Source organism: Ambystoma mexicanum, chromosome 14, assembly GCF_040938575.1.
Source record: "Ambystoma mexicanum isolate Mex_15411 chromosome 14, UKY_AmexF1_1, whole genome shotgun sequence".
Lineage (NCBI taxonomy): Eukaryota > Metazoa > Chordata > Amphibia > Caudata > Ambystomatidae > Ambystoma > Ambystoma mexicanum.
The window spans coordinates 647,438,001-647,453,227 of NC_090940.1; the positions used below are offsets into that span (position 1 = coordinate 647,438,001).

General features: G+C 49.0%; 1 protein-coding gene across 1 annotated transcript in view; it reads right to left on the reverse strand.

The window, feature by feature from the left end:
- AKT1 (AKT serine/threonine kinase 1) overlaps nt 1-15,227 on the reverse strand; it is a 397,239-nt gene that overhangs the window by 29,081 nt on the left and 352,931 nt on the right. Inside the window, exon 11 of the mRNA XM_069638151.1 lies at nt 1,868-2,082. Coding sequence (XP_069494252.1) covers nt 1,868-2,082 — 215 coding nt within the window. The remainder of the gene's footprint in view (nt 1-1,867; nt 2,083-15,227) is intronic.

Here is a 15,227-nt window from a genome sequence, read left to right on the forward strand (position 1 = left end):
TTGCTGTTGGTACTCTTGTTCAGATGAGAATTGCCTAGCATTTCGGTGTTGGATTGCCCCTGTGCAGGATTAAGACTGATATATAGTGGAAATCTCTCTTCTGTGAAAGGATGGTGAGCTAAAGATTCTGATTGAGACCCTAACCCGGGATATAGACCGGTAGAGAGACACTCCCAGGACTCCCCCTTGTTTGACCACCTAAGGCCGCCCCAACATTCCGGGGCAGGACACATAATAATGGGAAACCACATTTCTCCCATCCTAGCCAGAATCTTTTTTAAAGATGGCCTGCATTACTTTAAGGGAACCGCTGCTCACACACCAGCCTGCTTTGCCGCAAAACTCTATTGCTAGGCTGGTCATGCCCCTTCAGGAGCCAGGCCACCACTATACTCAGGGCAAAACGGGTGCACAAGGAAAACACAGACAACAGGCTTTCTCTCGGCACACCTCAGTCGACTGGATCATCCTCCCATGAGAATCTGGACCACGCCAACACTTTTGGAGTTCAGGAAGGAACCAAAAACCTGCTGTGCCACCTAGGCTCATTATGTTCCCGCATCACATCGAGCCACATATTGTAATACCCCCAACTCAAACATTACACTCAACGAGAGGCATAGCGCTCCACTGCTTCCCAGGTAGGTTTGAGCTCTATAAAACCCTGAATAGAAAATACAAATTCAATAGTGTAGCCTGGTGGACCAGGCCAATCTGTTCTTGTAGTTGGAATACTTCTTGGGATTGCTGTTGGTTTTCACCAGTCTGTTCAGCAAGGGCTCTGTAATGTCTTCTTGTTTCTGCGAATAGGCTCACAGAAATCACACTACTGACACCAGGTCTGGGGATAGGAGGAGTACAGAGGTATTAGGTGCTTGACTTGCAGGATTACTTTTATCACAAGTACTATTATGTACAAAAAAGGCAAACACTCTTCGTCATTTACAAAGCGAAATGATGGTTTCTTTGAAAGAATTGCTTCTCCGTCACCTCAGCCCTTCTATGCAGGAATGTTCTTGTTAACATCTGAAAAGAGGTATTCATTTTAACCTTCCCTAAAGTCCCTGTTTTCATCCAATGTTCCCACTGTGTATATTTGTGAGAGAGCCAATATCTATGTGGCTTCCTCTAGAATCTACTCCAAACAGTATTAATAGTTAGCATAACTACTCTGAGAAGGAAAAGTGTGACATCAGGGAAACCAAGCTTCTCACTTGTCGTTTAGTTTCTGCAAGCTTCACAATGCTGCTTTATATTTACAAGGCAATGCACAACCTCCTTCCAAAAAGTGGAGTATGAAACAGCTGCGCTCCCAATGGGCTCTTGGTCCCCTTGGCTATACAAGATCCTTCAGAGCCTGTACACCTCTTCCGAGTGCCTCCATTCTCAATCCTGCACAGCCTTTACAATCCGCTTCACTTGGTTCCTGTGAGCCTCCTCTTCTATTGGCATCTCTGCTCCAAATCCCAATTTTTGTATCGCAATATTTTTGCGGGGATATTAACACATGGAACCCTTCTCCCCTACCGTCGAATTCTTGCTGCGCTAGAGTTGCGGGCCTGCCCCCACGTTCCTCATCATCTTGACCACTCTTGCACTGGTTCCTATCCTGGCTCTCGCTAAAATGTGTCTCTTGGCCCTTGTTAGAGCGCATCTTCACTCCCTTGCAAGCTGCATCCCTCCCAACAGTACAAGCCCCTACTTTGCTCGTCAGTGAGTAGTAAAGGAAGCACCGTATGAAGGTTAAAATCAAACCTATATTTCCATGTGTCCCAGTACAAAGTTTGAAGGCTTCCTGATATTTGGCTTCTGACTTTTTTGCCAATATCATGCACAAGCAACTTAAAAGGCCAGAATGATGGCTGACCTTTGCTTGGGATCCTTCTTCAGCAAGCCTGACAGAAGAGACTTCGCTTCAGGCGACAGCGTTCGTGGGAATCGGATCTCCTCCATGAGGATGAGTTCAAAGAGCTTCTCGTGGTCCTGATTGTAGAAGGGAAGTCGGCCACACATCATCTCATACATCACCACTCCCAATCCCCACCAGTCGACCGCGCGGCCATAGTCATTATCTTCCAGCACCTGAGAAAGTGAAGCAGAACATTTCAGAAATGGTTTTAATATATATTTTTAAACATTTTCAAACATTTTTTAAACATTTAAACATTTTTTTATTTTTTTTAAGCGCTCACACAGCCCGCGGGCATCGAGGCGCTGTTACAGGAATTGTTTGTTTTTTAGTTGTGTAATAGTTTTTCTTAGTTGCGTATTTATAACGCGCTTAAATACCCAGAGGTTTCTAAGCGCAGACATGGGGATCAAACCTGTGCTGCTCCCTGTCGTCTTGCTTCCAAGGCGAGCACGTTGCCACTGAGCTATCCTTCCAGGACCACTATACATATCAACTGTTACATGTGACGCTTCTACTCAATAAGAGGAGAGATGCTTGAGACTGGCACTACAGACATTGTAATCTTTTTGTCGACACTTGTCGCCTGAAGTCTGCGCCCATCTCCTCCTGTTTAAGAATGACTATAGGAGGACTAGCAATCTCTTGTGTTTGCAATGCATGCACAGTGTAGCCGCGTGCAACTGAGGCAGAGAAATGGTGAACAGTTTTAATAGCATATTCTAGAAACACGGAGCAAACTTTCAGGCTGCGAGCTACTACCCAGGCATGAGAAATCACCTGCCACCTCAATTGTGCACATACACACAGCACACCATTTCCTACTTACCACTAGCCAGTTACTTCTGGAGAGTGTGCATTTGGAGCCCTGCTGTCAGTATATGTTCTGCTCCAGTGACCCAGAGGAATGTCCCAGGATCCTACTTGCCAAGAGTCACTTACCACTAGCCAATGACTTCTGGAGAGAGTGCATTTGGAGCCCTGCTGTCAGAATAAATTGTGCTTCAGTGACCCAGAGGAATGTCCCAGGATCCTACTTGCCAAGAGTCACTTACCACTAGCCAATGACATCTGGAGAGTGTGCATTTGGAGCCCTGCTGTCAGTATATGTTCTGCTCCAGTGACCCAGAGGAATGTCCCAGGATCCTACTTGCCAAGAGTCACTTACCACTAGCCAATGACTTCTGGAGAGAGTGCATTTGGAGCCCTGCTGTCAGAATAAATTGTGCTCCAGTGACCCAGAGGAATGTCCCAGGATCCTACTTGCCAAGAGTCACTTAAGACTAGCCAATGACTTCTGGAGAGTGTGCATTTGGAGCCCTGCTGTCAGTATAAATTGTGCTCCAGTGAACCAGAGGAATGTCCCAGGATCCTACTTGCCAAGAGTCACTTACCACTAGCCAATGACTTCTGGAGAGTGTGCATTTGGAGCCCTGCTGTCAGTATATGTTCTGCTCCAGTGACCCAGAGGAATGTCCCAGGATCCTACTTGCCAAGAGTCACTTACCACTAGCCAATGACTTCTGGAGAGTGTGCATTTGGAGCCCTGCTGTCAGTATATGTTTTGCTCTAGTGAAGCAGAGGAATGTCCCCAGATCCTACTTGCCAAGAGTCACTTACCACTAGCCAATGATTTCTGGATAGTGTGCATTTGGAGCCCTGCTGTCAGTATATGTTTAGATTCAGTGAACCAGAGGAATGTCCCAGGATCCTACTTGCCAAGAGTCACTTACCACTAGCCAATGACTTCTGGAGAGTGTGCATTTGGAGCCCTGCTGTCAGTATATGTTTAGATCCAGTGAACCAGAGGAATGTCCCAGGATCCTACTTGCCAAGAGTCACTTACCACTAGCCAGTGACTTCTGGAGAGAGTGCATTTGGAGCCCCGCTGTCAGTATAAATTGTGCTCCAGTGAACCAGAGGAATGTCCCAGGATCCTACTTGCCAAGAGCCACTTACCACTAGCCAGTGACTTCTGGAGAGTGTGCATTTGGAGCCCTGCTGTCAGTATATGTTTTGCTCCAGTGAACCAGAGGAAAGTCCCCGGATCCTACTTGCCATGAGTCACTTACCACTAGCCAGTGACTACTGGAGAGTGTGCATTTGGAGCCCTGCTGTCAGTATATGTTCTGCTCCAGTGACCCAGAGGAATGTCCCAGGATACTACTTGCCAAGAGTGACTTACCACTAGCCAATGACTTCTGTAGAGTGTGCATTTGGAGCCCTGCTGTCAGTATATGTTTTGCTCCAGTGTAACAGAGTAATGTCCCCGGAACCTACTTGCCAAGAGTCACTTACCACTAGCCAATGACTTCTGGAGAGTGTGCATTTGGAGTCCTGCTGTCAGTATATGTTTTGCTCCAGTGAACCAGAGGAATGTCCCCAGATCCTACTTGCCAGGAATCACTTACCACCAGCCAATGACTTCTGGATAGTGTGCATTTGGAGCCCTGCTGTCAGTATATGTTTGGATCCAGTGAACCAGAGGAATGTCCCAGGATCCTACTTGCCAAGAGTCACTTACCACTAGCCAATGACTTCTGGAGAGTGTGCATTTGGAGCCCTGCTGTCAGTATATGTTTAGATCCAGTGAACCAGAGGAATGTCCCAGGATCCTACTTGCCAAGAGTCACTTACCAATAGCCAATGACTTCTGGATAGTGTGCATTTGGAGCCCTGCTGTCAGTATATGTTTAGATCCAGTGAACCAGAGGAATGTCCCAGGATCCTACTTGCCAAGAGTCACTTACCACTAGCCAATGACTTCTGGAGAGTGTGCATTTGGAGCCCTGCTGTCAGTATAATTTGTGCTCCAGTGGACCAGAGGAATGTCCCAGGATCCTACTTGCCAAGAGTCACTTACCACTAGCCAGTGACTTCTGGAGTGTGTGCATTTGGAGCCCTGCTGTCAGTATATGTTCTGCTCCAGTGACCCAGAGGAATGTCCCAGGATCCTACTTGCCAAGAGTCACTTACCACTAGCCAATGACTTCTGGAGAGAGTGCATTTGGAGCCCTGCTGTCAGAATAAATTGTGCTCCAGTGACCCAGAGGAATGTTCCAGGATCCTACTTGCCAAGAGTCACTTACGACTAGCCAATGACTTCTGGAGAGTGTGCATTTGGAGCCCTGCTGCCAGTATAAATTGTGCTCCAGTGAACCAGAGTAATGTCCCAGGATCCTACTTGCCAAGAGTCACTTACCACTAGCCAATGACTTCTGGAGAGTGTGCATTTGGAGCCCTGCTGTCAGTATAAATTGTGCTCCAGTGAACCAGAGGAATGTCCCAGGATACTACTTGCCAAGAGTCACTTACCACTAGCCAATGACTTCTGGAGAGTGTGCATTTGGAGCCCTGCTGTCAGTATATGTTTTGATCCAGTGAACCATGGAATGTCCCAGGATCCTACTTGCCAAGAGTCACTTACCACTAGCCAATGACTTCTGGAGAGAGTGCATTTGGAGCCCTGCTGTCAGAATAAATTGTGCTCCAGTGAACCAGAGGAATGTCCCCGGATCCTACTTGCCAAGAGTCAATTACGACTAGCCAATGACTTCTGGAGAGTGTGCATTTGGAGCCCAGCTGTCAGTATAAATTGTGCTCCAGTGAACCAGAGGAATGTCCCAGGATCCTACTTGCCAAGAGTCACTTACCACTAGCCAATGACTACTGGAGAGTGTGCATTTGGAGCCCTGCTGTGAGTATATGTTTTGATCCAGTGAACCAGAGGAATGTCCCAGGATCCTCCTTGCCAAGAGTCACTTACCACTAGCCAATGACTACTGGCGAGTGTGCATTTGGAGCCCTGCTGTCAGTATATGTTTTGATCCATTGAACCAGAGGAATGTCCCAGTATCCTACTTGCCAAGAGTCACTTACCACTAGCCAATGACGACTGGATAGTGTGCATTTGGAGCCCTGCTGTCAGTTTATGTTTTGCTCCAGTGACCCAGAGGAATGTCCCAGGATCCTACTTGCCAAGAGCCACTTACCACTAGCCAATGACTTCTGGAGAGTGTGCATTTGGAGCCCAGCTGTCAGTATATGTTTTGCTCCAGTGAACCAGAGGAATGTCCCCGGATCCTACTTGCCAAGAGTCACTTACCACTAGCCAGTGACTTCTGGAGAGTGTGCATTTGGAGCCCTGCTATCAGTATATGTTTTGCTCCAGTGACCCAGAGGAATGTCCCAGGATCCTACTTGCCAAGAGTGACTTACCACTAGCCAATGACTTCTGTAGAGTGTGCATTTGGAGCCCTGCTGTCAGTATATGTTTTGATCCAGTGAAACAGAGGAATGTCCTCGGATCCTACTTGCCAAGAGTCACTTACCACTAGCCAATGACTTCTGGAGAGTGTGCATTTGGAGCCCTGCTGTCAGTATATGTTTTGCTCCAGTGAACCAGAGAAATGTCCCCAGATCCTACTTGCCAAGAGTCACTTACCACTAGCCAATGATTTCTGGATAGTGTGCATTTGGAGCCCTGCTGTCAGTATATGTTTAGATCCAGTGAACCAGAGGAATGTCCCAGGATCCTACTTGCCAAGAGTCACTTACCACTAGCCAATGACTTCTGGAGAGTGTGCATTTGGAGCCCTGCTCTCAGTATATGTTTTGCTCCAGTGAACCAGAGGAATGTCCCAGGATCCTACTTGCCAAGAGTCACTTACCACTAGCCAATGACTTCTGGAGAGTGTGCATTTGGAGCCCTGCTGTCAGTATATGTTTTGCTCCAGTGAACCAGAGGAATGTCCCCAGATCCTACTTGCCAAGAGTCACTTACCACTAGCCAATGACTACTGGAGAGTGTGCATTTGGAGCCCTGCTGTCAGTATATGTTTTGATCCAGTGAACCAGAGGAATGTCCCAGGATCCTACTTGCCAAGAGTCACTTACCACTAGCCAATGACTACTGGCGAGTGTGCATTTGGAGCCTTGCTGTCAGTATATGTTTTGATCCATTGAACCAGAGGAATGTCCCAGGATCCTACTTGCCAAGAGTCACTTACCACTAGCCAATGACGACTGGATAGTGTGCATTTGGAGCCCTGCTGTCAGTATATGTTTTGATCCAGTTAACCAGAGGAATGTCCCAGGATCCTACTTGCCAAGAGTCACTTACTACTAGCCAATGACTTCTGGAGAGTGTGCATTTGGAGCCCCGCTGTCAGTATAAATTGTGCTCCAGTGAACCAGAAGAATGTCCCACGATCCTACTTGCCAAGAGCCACTTACCACTAGCCAGTAACTTCTGGAGAGTGTGCATTTGGAGCCCTGCTGTCAGTATATGTTTTGCTCCAGTGAATCAGAGGAATGTCCCCGGATCCTACTTGCCATGAGTCACTTACCACTAGCCAGTGACTACTGGAAGAGTGTGCATTTGGAGCCCTGCTGTCAGTATAAGTTGTGCTCCAGTGAACCAGAGGAATGTCCCAGGATCCCACTTACCACTAGCCAGTGACTTCTGGAGAGTGTGCATTTGGAGCCCTGCGGTCAGTATATGTTTTGCTCCAGTGACCCAGAGGAATGTCCCAGGATCCTACTTGCCAAGAGTGACTTACCACTAGCCAATGACTTCTGTAGAGTGTGCATTTGGAGCCCTGATGTCAGTATAAGTTGTGCTCCAGTGACCCAGAGGAATGTCCCAGGATCCTACTTGCCAAGAGTCACTTACCACTAGCCAATGACTTCTGGAGAGTGTGCATTTGGAGCCCTGCTGTCAGTATATGTTTTGCTACAATGAACCAGAGGAATGTCCCCAGATCCTACTTGCCAAGAGTCACTTACCACTAGCCAATGATTTCTGGATAGTGTGCATTTGGAGCCCTGCTGTCAGTATATGTTTAGATCCAGTGAACCAGAGGAATGTCCCAGGATCCTACTTGCCAAGAGTCACTTACCACTAGCCAATGACTTCTGGAGAGTGTGCATTTGGAGCCCTGCTGTCAGTATATGTTTAGATCCAGTGAACCAGAGGAATGTCCCAGGATCCTACTTGCCAAGAGTCACTTACCACTAGCCAATGACTTCTGGAGAGTGTGCATTTGGAGCCCTGCTGTCAGTATAAATTGTGCTCCAGTGGACCAGAGGAATGTCCCAGGATCCTACTTGCCAAGAGTCACTTACCACTAGCCAGTGACTTCTGGAGTGTGTGCATTTGGAGCCCTGCTGTCAGTATATGTTTTGATCCAGTGAACCAGAGGAATGTCCCAGGATCCTACTTGCCAAGAGTCACTTACCACTAGCCAATGACATCTGGAGAGTGTGCATTTGAAGCCCTGCTGTCAGTATATGTTCTGCTCCAGTGACCCAGAGGAATGTCCCAGGATCCTACTTGCCAAGAGTCACTTACCACTAGCCAATGACTTCTGGAGAGAGTGCATTTGGAGCCCTGCTGTCAGAATAAATTGTGTTCCAGTGACCCAGAGGAATGTCCCAGGATCCTACTTGCCAAGAGTCACTTACGACTAGCCAATGACTTCTGGAGAGTGTGCATTTGGAGCCCTGCTGTCAGTATAAATTGTGCTCCAGTGAACCAGAGGAATGTCCCAGGATCCTACTTGCCAAGAGCCACTTACCACTAGCCAGTGACTTCTGGAGAGTGTGCTTTTGGAGCCCTGCTGTCAGTATATGTTTTGCTCCAGTGAACCATAGGAATGTCCCAGGATCCTACTCAAGAGTCACTTACCACTAGCCAATGACTTCTGGAGAGTGTGCATTTGGAGCCCTGCTGTCAGTATAAGTTGTGCTCCAGTGACCCAGAGGAATGTCCCAGGATCCTATTTGCCAAGAGTCACTTACCACTAGCCAATGACATCTGGAGAGTGTGCATTTGGAGCCCTGCTGTCAGTATATGTTCTGCTCCAGTGACCCAGAGGAATGTCCCAGGATCCTACTTGCCAAGAGTCACTTACCACTAGCCAATGACTTCTGGAGAGAGTGCATTTGGAGCCCTGCTGTCAGAATAAATTGTGTTCCAGTGACCCAGAGGAATGTCCCAGGATCCTACTTGCCAAGAGTCACTTACGACTAGCCAATGACTTCTGGAGAGTGTGCATTTGGAGCCCTGCTGTCAGTATAAATTGTGCTCCAGTGAACCAGAGGAATGTCCCCGGATCCTACTTGCCAAGAGTCACTTACCACTAGCCAATGACTACTGGAGAGTGTGCATTTGGAGCCCTGCTGTCAGTATATGTTTTGATCCAGTGAACCAGAGGAATGTCCCCGGATCCTACTTGCCAAGAGTCACTTACCACTAGCCAGTGACTTCTGGAGAGTGTGCATTTGGAGCCCTGCTGTCAGTATATGTTTTGCTCCAGTGACCCAGAGGAATGTCCCAGGATCCTACTTGCCAAGTGTCACTTACCACTAGCCAATGACTTCTGGAGAGTGTGCATTTGGAGCCCTGCTGTCAGTATATGTTTTGCTCCAGTGACCCAGAGGAATGTCCCAGGATCCTACTTGCCAAGAGTCACTTACCACTAGCCAGTGACTTCTGGAGAGTGTGCATTTGGAGCCCTGCTGTCAGTATATGTTTAGATCCAGTGAACCAGAGGAATGTCCCAGGATCCTACTTGCCAAGAGTCACTTACCACTAGCCAATGACTTCTGGAGAGTGTGCATTTGGAGCCCAGCTGTCAGTATATGTTTTGCTCCAGTGAACCAGAGGAATGTCCCCGGATCCTACTTGCCAAGAGTCACTTACCACTAGCCAATGACTTCTGGAGAGTGTGCATTTGGAGCCCTGCTGTCAGTTTATGTTTTGCTCCAGTGAACCAGAGGAATGTCCCAGGATCCTACTTGCCAAGAGTCACTTACCACTTGAAGTGGGAAAAGTGAACAAAAGGCTCCCACCAATCCCCTCTCAACCATGGCCTAGAGGATCACGGCCCAGACACCCGCCACGAGAGGAGTTTGCCCATCTCCCAGACGACCAAATACCCTGGTACAAGAACATACGGATGTGCCCACTCGCATGCCCACCCGCATGCCCACCAGCCTGCCCTGCACATGCCGACACCTGCGGCATGGATGAACTCGACTAAACCATCTAGCACCAAATCAACACATCGTTAGAGATGCCATGACGACCTAGCTAACGGTCAGCACACTCGTGCAACATACACACCGGACACTCCCACATCAATCCACACGAAGAACATACTCAGTGCTATGACGTAGGCGACGGACACACCCACGGACGTGCATCTTTATTATTTTCAACATAGGCTTTTCAAATGCAGAAACGCAAGACGCATAGAGAACTCATCTAAAAAGGCTTGCTCACGCTTCTTCTAAAACCATGTACCATAATGAGAAATATAACGAAGACACGATACTGAGGATAGAGCAATATGATACCATAACCTGCAGCGCCCTGCATTAAATGGTTCCACCTATGCACCAGGCCCAAGTAGGCCGCAAGTAAAAGCTTTTATGAACATTGAATGAGCAAGGGTTCGGTTGCTGACCCTGCAGAATGAGCCCAGCGAAAGCAGACAGTCAAGGGCACAACGTTGCAAACTCTCATTCCGCAAGCCGACGCCAAGGTCGCACCTGCAAGATAAGCCAGGCACACAGTGAGAAATGTAATATTAATTGTGCAGAATTCTGCCTCAACCACGGTCCCCACCTCACGTGATCAAGCCGAACTTGATAGGGTGCCAAGCCCAGGAGGAAGAAGGCGTCTGGATCCCCCCGTCTCAAGACACAGGCAGATACAATTTTTATGTATCAAACTGAAGGGACAACCCAAGTATACCACCTGACTGACCCTTAACCAATAACCAAGTCTTCTATATGTATGCTATACTAGCCCTACCACTCGGGGAACCAATCCAGAGTGGCGATAGGTTTTTTGCTAATTTTGCTAAGGTGACGCAAGTAGCGCGTCACACTAAGGTAAAAAGGGCCTGCGAGCCCCACGCTGCTGAGAGAGTGTCAGGACGGACGCGTACGATCCTTGGCCATCCGTGCCGTTTTGTTTAATAAACAGCAGAATCACCTTGCTTCTTGCGTGTGTCTCATACTCTATCTCTTTGGGATATACGGGAGGAGTTGGGGCCTCCCTGCCCGGAGGTCCGCGGACGGCCCAGCCGGCCCCGGGAGAATTTCCCCCCGACATACTAGCCAATGACTTCTGGAGAGTGTGCATTTGGAGCCCTGCGGTCAGTATAAGTTGTGCTCCAGTGAACCAGAGGAATGTCCCAGGATCCTACTTGCCAAGAGCCACTTACCACTAGCCAGTGACTTCTGGAGAGTGTGCTTTTGGAGCCCTGCTGTCAGTATATGTTTTACTCCAGTGAACCAGAGGAATGTCCCAGGATCCTACTCAAGAGTCACTTACCACTAGCCAATGACTTCTGGAGAGTGTGCATTTGGAGCCCTGCTGTCAGTATAAGTTGTGCTCCAGTGACCCAGAGGAATGTCCCAGGATCCTACTTGCCAAGAGTCACTTACCACTAGCCAATGACTTCTGTAGAGTGTGCATTTGGAGCCCTGCTGTCAGTATATGTTTTGCTCCAGTGAACCAGAGGAATGTCCCAGGATCCTACTTGCCAAGAGTCACTTACCGCTAGCCAATGACTTCTGGAGTGTGTGCATTTGGAGCCCTGCTGTCAGTATATGTTTTACTCCAGTGAACCAGAGGAATGTCCCAGGATCCTACTCAAGTGTCACTTACCACTAGCCAATGACTTCTGGAGAGTGTGCATTTGGAGCCCTGCTGTCAGTATAAGTTGTGCTCCAGTGAACCAGAGGAATGTCCCAGGATCCTACTTGCCAAGAGTCACTTACCACTAGCCAGTGACTTCTGGAGAGTGTGCATTTGGAGCCCTGCTGTCAGTATATGTTCTGCTCCAGTGAACCAGAGGAATGTCCCAGGATCCGACTTGTTGCAGATGTGTTGCTATTTCCTGATGGGCTTATGTCTTTCCTTCTGAAAGGTGACAGATTAGTATTTCTCGATGACAATATGTGTGTAGCAAGCTTGGACATTACTGGAATGCTTCCAGCTCTATTTGTCACAAAGCCAAGCTTTGAATGAGTGCAACCATATGAATATGCTTGAGGTCATAAGGCTACAGGAGGGTATTAACCCTTCATTATTATCTCTGCACTAAACCCCTTTTTCATGTGGGTCTCTGCAACCCATTCTATGATGTTCCAGTCTTTCTCTGAGGACCTTGGCAATTTACTAAACTGAGGTCATGTGGCAGAAAGAATTGGTAAAACAAGGGCCCGAGAGGCTTCTTTGTAAAAGGTGAGTAATAAACAAAACGTACAAGTAAAACGGGATGTAAAAGTTAACGGTGGAACTACATTAAAAGTATCCACTAACGGAGACAGGGGGTCGCCATAGCAACACCTCCGAACTTCCCCCACTTCAACGGGAGACGAGGAGACAATCTGCAAATGACTCGCACTTCAGCAGAGGCCTTGGCAAGGGGCGGGCTACTTTAGTGATTGAGCTATGATTTGATTGACAGGAAGGATTCCATCTTGTGGATTGCCTGGGTGTACATGCCCTGAAGGTAGGAGCTGATGGAATGCAAGAAGCAAGGGAAGTAGCAAGGGAAATGGGCATAAGGGAGCTGGCAGAGACAAACTCCTCAACCACTCCTGCTCATCAGTGGAAGAAGGCACCGTAGGCAACCCACTGGCGAGAAGATAAACCAGTCTGCCTCCAATATCCCCCTGTAGATCCCAAGCATTGAGACGGGCGGTTCTGGGTGTAGGATTGGCCAAAGCAGTAGACAGGGCAGCAGCAAGTCTACAAGCAGCCTTTGCAAAGCCACCCTTTGCTTTCTGTCAGCAGAAAGAGGAATCCTGCGGCATCTGGTGGGGGGGGACTTCAAACATCAGTCCACATCAGCACAACCAGCAGGTGTGTTTATCTGACAACATGGGTTGCCCATGTTTGTTAGTAGAAACCAGAGGGCAGGGCCTTTCATGTTCCCACTGCCGAAGTCACATGTCCTTAGCAGAGAGACTTCACATCAGAAAAGAGGGTTCATCCACGTGTGGCCTGTGCTTTCCTGTCTGCAGTGCAACGCTGCAAAGCTTGGCTGCATCCTGTGCACTCCTGTCTACAGTGCTACACTGCATAGCTTGGCTGCGTCCTGTGCATTCCTGTGTACAGTGCGCTTGGCTGCGTCCTGTGCTTTCCTGTCTACAGTGCAATGCTGCATAGCTTGGCTGTGTCCTGTGAATTCCTGTCTAGAGTGCAACACTGCATAGCTTGGCTGCGTCCTGTGTGCTTTCCTGTCTACAGTGCAGCGCTGCATAGCTTGGCTACCTCCTGTGCATTCCTGTGTACAGTGCGCTTGGCTGCGTCCTGTGCTTTCCTGTCTACAGTGCAATGCTGCATAGCTTGGCTGCCTCCTGTGCATTCCTGTCTACAGTGCAACGCTGCATAGCTTGGCTGTGTCCTGTGCATTCCTGTCTACAGTGCAATGCTGCGTAGCTTGGCTGCGTCCTGTGCATTCCTGTCTACAGTGCAACGCTGCATAGCTTGGCTGCCTCCTGTGCATTCCTGTCTACAGTGCAACACTGCATAGCTTGGCTGCGTCCTGTGCTTTCCTGTCTACAGTGCAACGCTGCATAGCTTGGCTGCGTCCTGTGCATTCCTGTCTACAGTGCAACGCTGCATAACTTGGCTACGTCCGGTGCATTCCTGTCTACAGTGCAACGCTGCATAGCTTGGCTGTGTCAGGTGCTTTCCTATCTACAGTGCAACGCTGCATAGCTTGCCTGCGTCCTGTGCATTCCTGTCTACAGTACAACGCTGCATAGCTTGGCTGCGTCCTGTGCATTCCTGTGTACAGTGCGCTTGGCTGCGTCCTGTGCTTTCCTGTCTACAGTGCAACGCTGCATAGCTTGGCTGCCTCCTGTGCATTCCTGTCTACAGTGCAACGCTGCATAGCTTGGATGTGTCCTGTGCATTCCTGTCTACAGTGCAACGCTGCATAGCTTGGCTGTGTCCTGTGAATGCCGGTCTACAGTGCAACACTGCATAGCTTGGCTGCATCCTGTGTGCTTTCCTGTCTACAGTGCAACGCTGTGTAGCTTGGCTGCATCCTGTGCATTCCTGTCTACAGTGCAACGCTGCATAGCTTGGCTGCCTCCTGTGCATTCCTGTCTACAGTGCAACGCTGCATAGCTTGGCTGCGTCCTGTGCTTTCCTGTCTACAGTGCAACGCTGCATAGCTTGGCTGCGTCCTGCGGTTTCCTGTCTACAGTGCAACACTGCATAGCTTGGCTGCCTCCTGTGCATTCCTGTCTACAGTGCAACGCTGCATAGCTTGGCTGCGTCCTGTGCTTTCCTGTCTATAGTGCAACACTGCATAGCTTGGCTGCGTCAGGTGCTTTCCTGTCTATAGTGCAACGCTGCATAGCTTGGCTGCGTCCTGTGCATTCCTGTCTACAGTGCAACACTGCATAGCTTGGCTGCCTCCTGTGCTTTCCTGTCTACAGTGCAACGCTGCATAGCTTGGCTGCGTCCTGTGCTTTCCTGTCTACAGTGCAACACTGCATAGCTTGGCTGCGTCCTGTGCTTTCCTGTCTACAGTGCAACGCTGCATAGCTTGGCTGCGTCCTGTGCATTCCTGTCTACCGTGCAACGCTGCATTGTTTGGCTGCGTCCTGTGCTTTCCTGTCTACCATGCAACGCTGCATAGCTTGGCTGCGTCCTGTGCTTTCCTGTCTACCGTGCAACGCTGCATAGCTTGGCTGCGTCCTGTGCTTTCCTGTCTACCGTGCAACGCTGCATAGCTTGGCTGCGTCCTGTGCATTCCTCTCTACAGTGCAACGCTGCATAGCTTGGCTGCGTCCTGTGCATTCCTGTGTACAGTGCGCCTGGCTGCGTCCTGTGCATTCCTGTCTACAGTGCAACGCTGCATAGCTTGGCTGCGTCCTGTGCATTCCGGTCTACCGTACAACGCTGCATAGCTTGGCTATGTTCAGCAGGTCGTGTATCTCAAACTCTTTTCCAGGTGGCTTTGTATCTATTAGAAGTTCACTTGACCACTATGGCCATTTGCGATAGTTGGACCCAAAGTAGATTATGCCAACCCCATTTACCCAGGAGCTGTTCAGGATAGGATTCAGCGACTCCAGTTACTTCAAATTAACACTGCACCAGGAAATCATGTCAGGTCGATTCTTCATTGTGCACATGGACTGTCCTTGGAGCCGCCAATGACATTTAAGGGAGCCACTCTGGTCTTCAAATGTCTCCATAATATTGCATCAGTCCAGACATTGTCATCCTGCGCTTTCTCCATCTGCCCATATCCACCTCACCTCAATGTGGGACTCT